Source organism: Camellia sinensis, chromosome 12 (genome assembly GCF_055761805.1).
Source record: "Camellia sinensis isolate YWXY chromosome 12, ASM5576180v1, whole genome shotgun sequence".
Taxonomy (NCBI): Eukaryota; Viridiplantae; Streptophyta; class Magnoliopsida; order Ericales; family Theaceae; genus Camellia; species Camellia sinensis.
In genome coordinates, this window is record NC_138972.1 from 37,554,315 (window position 1) to 37,562,604 (window position 8,290).

The 8,290-nt window shown below is 34.5% G+C and overlaps 1 protein-coding gene across 2 annotated transcripts; it reads left to right on the forward strand.

The window, feature by feature from the left end:
* The first annotated feature begins 1,453 nt into the window (after positions 1 to 1,453).
* LOC114293439 (chlorophyll synthase, chloroplastic-like) lies at positions 1,454 to 7,707 on the forward strand. Of its 2 annotated transcripts, XM_082898399.1 has the most exons (7): positions 1,454 to 1,727; positions 2,242 to 2,309; positions 5,032 to 5,114; positions 5,191 to 5,277; positions 5,395 to 5,611; positions 6,834 to 6,991; positions 7,115 to 7,707. In XM_082898399.1, the coding sequence occupies exons 2-5, from the start codon at positions 2,300 to 2,302 to the stop codon at positions 5,476 to 5,478; spliced, it is 264 nt and encodes an 87-aa protein (XP_082754525.1). In that variant the 5' UTR covers positions 1,454 to 1,727; positions 2,242 to 2,299; the 3' UTR covers positions 5,479 to 5,611; positions 6,834 to 6,991; positions 7,115 to 7,707. The 2 variants fall into 2 exon arrangements, with proteins under 2 accessions (XP_082754525.1, XP_082754524.1); XM_082898398.1 differs by having other exon boundaries at positions 6,834 to 7,707.
* The last annotated feature ends 583 nt before the right edge of the window (positions 7,708 to 8,290 follow it).

Consider the following 8,290-nt stretch of genomic DNA (forward strand, 5'->3'; position numbering starts at 1 on the left):
TTTTAAAATAATCGACCACATTTGTTTTTCAACTCGTCATGTATGGAATAATTTGAGTTTAATTGTTATAGTTAAATTACATGCTCACCAATACAGTTTTTTTAAATGTATTTGTTTTTCAACTATACAAGCTTCATGGCACATCTACCTGATGAGGTCCCACTTTTTAGTCATCCACATCGGGTTGATAATATATGGGAGGATCCGATATGCAATAACGTTTGTTGGACTTTACGCTTACAATGAAAATACCCTGCATTTTGTTTTATATTACGTGATAATGCTATAATTTAAACTTCTCATTCTGTTATGCAGGATGAGGCACGCACTGTGGTGACATGCCGGCGGGGAGATTCCGGCTTGTGGGAGCGTCCATTGGACCATAGAGTCTTGCAGTGTCTACTACGCGTGGGATTCTATGGTGTCTATCGTATAGGCCATATTAGACTGGACCACCCACTCATCACTGCTCTCGTGGAGAGGTGGCGCACAGAGACTCATACATTTCATTCCCCGATCGGGGAGGCCACCGTCACATTGCAGGACTTATCTGTCCTATACGGTCTACGGATTGATGGGCGAGCAGTTACTGGACCTGACCCACCATTGACGAGGGACCAGTGGATAGCCCTATGTGCTGAGCTATTGGGAGTAGCACCTACACCTGTAGACTTACAGGCAGGTAAAGTGAGGGTGAGGTAGCTGTCCGAGCAGTTTCAAGGCCATCTTCCAGATCATGCTCCAGATGAGTTAGTACAGCAGCATGCACGAGCATATATTATGTGGCTTATTGGGGGGGTACCTCTCCCTGATAAGTCACAGAACCTGCTCAAGCTGATGTACTTGCCACTGTTGAGAGACATTGACGTGATCGGCTAGTGCAGCTGGGGCGCCGCGGCTTTGCCATGCTTGTATAGGATGCTATGTCGAGCAGCTCAGGTGGGTGCGAAGGAGATCGGAGGACCCCTTGTCTTGCTACAGGTTAGTAAGAATTTTATTACATGTCAATTCATATTGTATGGCATATATCAGTATTGTAATTGCGTTCAAACTATTGCAGATTTGGGTGTGGGAGAGATTGATTCGCATTGCCCCGTCTAGGCGGCAACTGGTTGCTCCTGGTGAGGTTCCCATCGGCCAGGGAGACATGCAGTTGCCAGCTGGACCTCGAGGTAGCCGGTGGAGGGTTGACATGGGCCATGAGGTCGTATCGACCCACGTAGTCATCGTGTATAGACACTACAAGAAATTAAGGTTTTAAAGACAAATTTTTAGAGACAAAAATAATTCGTTTGTAAAAATTATACTTTTAGAGACAAAATGAAAGAATTTAAAAATAAAATAAAATAATCATATTATTATATTTTTAAGATAAAATTATTTGATTGCAAAAGAGTTAATGACTTTTTGCCTACAATTTTGATTCGTCCCCAACAAACTCAACTCATACACTATTTTATTTTATTTTCATTCTTTCAATTTCAATAGTCGGGACTTCATTTCCTTCTCCACACCAATCTCTCACTCTCACTCTCACTCTCACTCTCTCTTTATCGAAGCCCTAATTTCATTGTTCTCGGTGGTTTTTTGATTTCAATCCCTCTCTCTTGCGATCGAATCCCTGATGGCTGTGAGCACAAACTGATCGTAGTGTTCTTCTGATCTCGTTGATTTCAACAATTAAGGGATAACATAGCATCTCTCTCCACTGTGATTTCAGCATCCAGGTTCGATCGATTAATCGATTTTAGTCTCATTGATTTGGTTTTTGATTTCAGCATCCAGTGTGATTAATCGATTTATCGGTGCAGTGTTTGTGTTGATGATGTATTATCATAATATGATTCATTTTAAATTCGTATTTGTGAGTGTTAGATTTGGTAATTGTGGATATGAAATAGCCGTAATTGTGGAGAGAGAGACAAATGCAAAATTTATATTTGTGAGTGTTTGATTCGTTTTGCATTTGTCACAAAATTTATATTTGTGAGTGTTTGATTCAAAATTACTTCATTTTGAAAGTAATATTGAATTCCTGATTTGTCTTTTAGTCTTAATCATAATAATTCAACGGCTCTGTTTGGTTGAGCAGTTTTCAAAATCTGTTTAGTTTGGTGAAAACAAAAACTATCTTATAATAGCATGTATTATCTTATTTGCCATAATTTTCTCAGCTGAAGTTTAAATGACTATACTGAGTCATTGATCCTGTTTGTGTGACGGTTGTCTATCTTTCCACAGGAAGGATGACAAACTGAAACTTGTGGTACCTTGTTGTGTTGTTGTCAGGACTACACCAATGACATCAAGTAGACTCCAAGAAAGAGGTTCGGGTTTGTCTATCAATTGGGGAGGGGAGGGGGGTAGCTTTTTTTGTCAAATAAACACTGTTGAGTAGATTAGGAATTTAAATTGGTTTGTTTCAAAACTTGTTTCCTAGTCTGGCAGTGGGAATTTATAAATGTGTTAATCAAGAAGCCGAATGTTGCCCCATTAACTCTACCAATTCCTCTTTGCATATATTTATACAAAGGCTAAAGTTAGTGTTGATGTCTCACTTTTTAGATTTTTAAAAAAATATCCCAATAGTAATTACACGAGTAGTTATGCCATTAAATTTTTTTTTTTCAAACCTCTTAACTGTTAGTCTTTTTAATTCATAAAATGTATCAATTTTCAAATTTTGATAATTCAATCATACATTTCAAAATCTTATTTCTCTGGGAAAAAAAATTGATCATGTGCAAACTAATGTGTGTGCCATCACATAATATTTTATCTACTGTTTTATTGAGAGATTAATTTAATAGTCAATTGTTCATTTTCAACTGTTGAGCCTCTGAAGAAGCTAAGACATCCTGTTGTTGCTTTATTTCTAATCCTGGGTCAGTTGGGAGTAGATCACTGAATATTTGAATATTGAGGTTTATATGTTGTTATATTTTTATTTGCATATGGTGGTTGCCCTGGCAAAATCTTTCATCTTTATTCCATTTCTCTACACATATTTCACAATTCCAATCTTGTCCTCTACTTCTAGGCATGATCTGTTGTTATCTTCTGATAAAGAATTCCAGCTATTGCTTGTTTTTGACTTTTTTTTTAATATTTTTTTTATGAACTTTTGTATCATGAAACTCATTTGCTATTGAGTTTGAGGATCAACATTTTGAGGGCTAAATGTGCACTTTCTTATTCATGGGGTAGCTTATTTCGTTGCCTCATAACTCTGAACATCATTAAAGCTTTAGCAATAATCATTAGTTAATTTGGATCTATTTTATTACCTAGATATTTAATTGGAGTCTGAAATTTTCAATTTTATTTATTTTTAAGCTTCAGGCAATCAAGGATGGTAGAGAGAACTCATATGTATTGTATATTGTATAAGCTCAAAGGCCTATTTATGAAGTTCTTAAAACTTTTTGTAGTATCAATGTGTGAATTATTGTTTTAGGTTCTTTTGGTAAAATATCTGCTAAATTGAACAGGCTAGGGAAGAAGCAAGATACGTGTTTTGCAAGTAGATTAAAATGGATTTTGATTAAAAATGAGGATGTGAGAGAACAGTGAAAACTCTATGTGAAAGAAAGTTCTACAATATCCTATTTTGTGGAGAATGGAGCCGTAGTTGTATTGCAGAGGCATTAGGCACATCATCATAATCAGCTCAAATTAATTAAGGCAGTGTTACTAGAAAACGTTAACACCCTGGAGATCTATGTTTTGGAATGGACATTTTGAAACATAGTAAACTTCCGTTCCAAAATGGTGAATTTAGCATTTAAACCGATCCCAAAAAATTTCCCCATTTCTTTCCTTAGGAGGATAAAATCCAAATGTAAGGGTGGAGTTTTGGTAGGACAAAATGTAAGTAAAAAATTGGCTATAATGCTCATAGAATTTTTTTAAGTTTTGTACGTTATTAGCTTGAAAATTAGTTGACTTTTTTTAATTAAATGTTTAATTGTTAAAAGAAAATTGGTCTCACATGTGAAAAGTATTTTAAATTCTGTTAGCGTGATATATACATATAAGTGGGTCATTGATTCAATGGTTAATACTAGGCCCAATGACCTTGGGGTTGTAGAATAATGTCAAAGGTTAGGTGTGTACCCAATCTTTTCCCTTCCAAACAACGAGGAATATAATAAAACATCTTTACTTCAATTCTTACTCATATCATAGGTATTTTAATCCAGCTCCAACAACTAACTCTCTCGGTGCTCCGGGGAAGAGTGTGTCGTGTAGAAACAGTATTGCATAGCGAGATTAATGCAAAACAACCTATAATTTTGTTTAATCTAAGAATACCCATAATATTGAAGACTTAGAATAAGAAACTCTCCCTGAAATTTTAATAATCCAAATTACATTGATTTGCCTTGAGGCTTACAACTAATTTATAGTACGCATGTCCTAACCTAACTAGGAAATAATAAATTAGGCTAATTCCTCATAATACTTGGAATTAAGCAGAAAAACATAAAATTACCAAAAATATAAATTTTGAGTTAGAAACATGCCAAAACAAACAACACAAAAAAATGTAAACTCGTAGACAAAGTAATTGGTAAAACAAAATTTAAAAAATAGTTAATTTGTAGAATCGAAAGCCTAAACGATGGAATTTGGCCAAAAAGAAAGTGTTTTTGATCATTGGGCCGTATTCAATAAAAACATGGGCCTTTCAATTTAATTCATGACAGCATCGGCCCAAGCTCATAATCACTGGTATGCCATTTCACTGGTCCAATTCCTACAATTATGCTGCACAACCACCTGGTCTACATCACTCATGTATTTATAAATTTCAAGCTCAAATTCTTTTATTTAAAATATATCTATCCAAATGTAGCCTTAATAGCATCTCTTCTACTCCTAGGTATAGAATGTTGTTGGCTGTTAGCTCACAAATGAGGTTATCTTTGGGAGGTTAATGGATGGCTTTCTTAATATGCTTGCTCAAATAATCATATTACTTCCACAATGCTCTCTCTGTCTGTTAGTTCACTTCTGCTCATGTTGCAGGAAACTTCCATTGGACTTTGGAAGATGTTTCCAAATCAATTGTTTACATAATGTCTAGCCCATGCCAAGCTGGCTATACACAGGTACAATTCTCATGAATGGAAATTAGTATGTGTTCCTGATAGAATGACTAAATTTGTGTCCTCTCCACCTTTCTAGATGCTCAATGATTGGTATGATAGAGAGATTGATGCTATTAATGAACCTTATCGTCCTATTCCTTCAGGGGCAATATCTGAGAATGAGGTATGGAATGTGATTAATTATTTTTTTTATATGCGAATGAGCACCAGAATTCATGTATTTTCAATTTTTTTTTTTTTTGGAAAAAGGAAACAAGTCTTTTAAAATTCTTTCCCTCAGGTGATTACCCAAATCTGGGTACTGCTTTTGGGAGGCCTTGGGTTGGCTGGTTTATTGGATGCGTGGGTAAGTCTTATTTATTAATAGGTGGCCAGTGATCTATTTTTCTTCTCATAAAGTATTTAAAATGAATGTCAGTCCCTGAATGGTTGTCATGTATAGGCAGGGCAGGGTAGGGCATTGCTTTAGGTAGATCCTTTCAGCTCAACCTTTGAAGGTAATACCCAATATCCCTTTCATTTTAATGCATTCTTGTACTATATTATTCATTATAGTCTTCAATTGGCAACGGGCTGTGAATATTCCCAGAAAATAATTAGTCAAATATCAGCTATGTCATGCCTTCTTTTCCCTAATATCCTCATTCATCTATCAGACCTCACTGGGGATTTTTTACTGGTTCTAATCTGTAATTTCAGGCTAGTACCTAACCATTTCTTATACTATGCCTTTTGGTGACTGCTCTAGCAACTAGCCATTGGATGAACAACTGTTGCCTAATAGTTCTATATTTTACCGAAGCTTTATCCATTTCATGTTTTGTTTTTTTGTTTTTTTTTTTAAAATCCATTTCATGTTGCCTAGCACAAGTTCAAGCTACAATCTTGTTTTTTCTTTTTCTTTTCTTGAATATTTATCTAGAGAACAACAGAGGTTAGACATAGTCTTAGGCTCTATTTTTAGATCATGAATTTAGATTGAGAGAAAGTCAAAAAGCCCTTGCAAGAAAGATGCATTAAACTTGAAAGTCAGTTTTGTGAAAGGTTGCCTCACAAACTATCACTGAAACTCATTAAGAAAATCTCAAAAATTCTTGCTACCAAAGGTTCCAAATTTTCAAAAGCCTAAGAAGATGAGGACTCATTTTGATGTTTAGGTTGTGGTCTCAAAAATCTTGGGCCGATATTGGTGAGCCGTGGTTTTGTAGGTGGGGTTGGAGTTTTAACAGATCCGATCCGAAGCCGATCCATTTACAGGCCTAGTCTATACTGGTGGTTGTCATGGATGTGAGTATACATTTAAGTATATGGGTGTGTTATTTTGCAGGAGATGATGTGCAACTAATGACAAGGAGGCAAATGCAATAGTCTTTATATTATAAATTAGAGTGCTTTTGAACTGCAATATGGGTTGATTGGCTATAATAGAAACAATTACCAACTTCAATGAATATTTATGCACATCATCATTAAAAGTGATTTTCTCTTTAGAATTAGATTACTGTTTTTTAAATAAATTTATACCCATAAACATCTCGAGTTTTAAGAAACTGTGCATTTCTGCATTGTCCTCTGATAATTGAATGAACATGTTTATGAAAGTGTATAGGACCCTACAGATCTGCATTTCTTATTGATAGCATTTTTTGTGGTAAAAATTATAGTCTCTGTTTTGCCCGTGGATTGAATGAACATGTCTATGTTGTTGGTCGATTCTAGGTAACTCCACTAACAAGACCGGGCATGCAAGTCTAGTGAGCATCAGGTAGCACAGCAGGTGACTGCTTGTGCGCATTCTACCACATTAACAGCACACCTACAATGGTGGATTGATACGTATACTGAAATTTTCAAGAACCCTCTACCCTTATAGCAGTGTGAGTTCCAATGCTAACGCTTGTTAACTCTGTACAGTGAGTTTAATTTTTTGACCATAGATTGTTATATTATAATTTGATTGGTATATAATTTGCCTATGGTTTGTGTTTATTGCTTTTCAGTTATCAGCAGTTTGATCTTGTGATATTTAAGGAGTGATGGGGTTTTTTGTTTTTTTGGTAAGAAGAGTGGTTAAATGTTTAATTGTTAGTAATTGCTTTTTTGTGCCTAACACAACGTTGAATTTTAGTTTAATCTTTGTTAACTTTTGAATATTGATAGTGAATTTTGGACGGCTTTGTGTACTAAGATTTGTGTGTGATTGTTGCAGATACTACAATTGGCACATTAAATTGCAATCTATTAAATTAATCTGTCATTGGATAATTTTTAATTGGTAATCTATTTGAGAGTTTGGCCTATTCTATGCAAGTTCTACAAGCTTGTGTCGATTTGAAACTTGCGAGCTCTCTGCTAGATTTTGAATGCCATTTCAATGAAGTCCTTGAGAAGAAGATGCGATGAGTTTAGTTGTTTTGTTATGTAGATAGATATAACTCCAATTACAATCTGTTCATTGAATAGTTGAATGTTACAAACAATGCTTATGACACTAGTCTTATAAATTGGAAATGATACTTTTGAAATCTCTGTCAGTTTATGGTATACAATCAAGATATTACATACTAATGAATCAGAGCATGGTATTTTTTTGTTATTGAAATATCTTTTGATTAAGCTTCTTTGAATGTGATGAGCATTTTTTTTTTCGTGTAGTTGAATTTTAATTTGGAGATGAACAGATAGTCTGGTGATATGTATGATATTTTTTGTTTGGTTGTTGAGAAATCAAGAAAGGAATATAAGTTGATGTTCATACTAGTATTTTTAGAGTAATTGTTACAAAAAAATAAATAAATAAATAAATAAAATAAAAAATATCAAACTTTTAGAGACCAATTTTAGTTGTCTCAAAAGAATTATAACCTTTACACACCACTTTCATTTGTTCCAAAAACTAAAACTTTTGGAGGCCACTTTCATTTGTCCCAAAAACTAAACTTTTAGAGACCAATTTTTATTGTCTCAAAAATTAATTTTTGTATGGATTATAATTAGACTTTTAGAGACAAATTTTGGTGGTCTCAAAATCAAAACTTTTTGCAACCACATATTTTTGTCTCTAAAAGTCTATTTATAGTGACAAATGCAAAATTTTGTCTCTAAAAGTCTATTTATAGTGACAAATGTAAAATTTTGTTTCTAAAAGTCATTTTTTGACTTTTCCGGATGGGCCA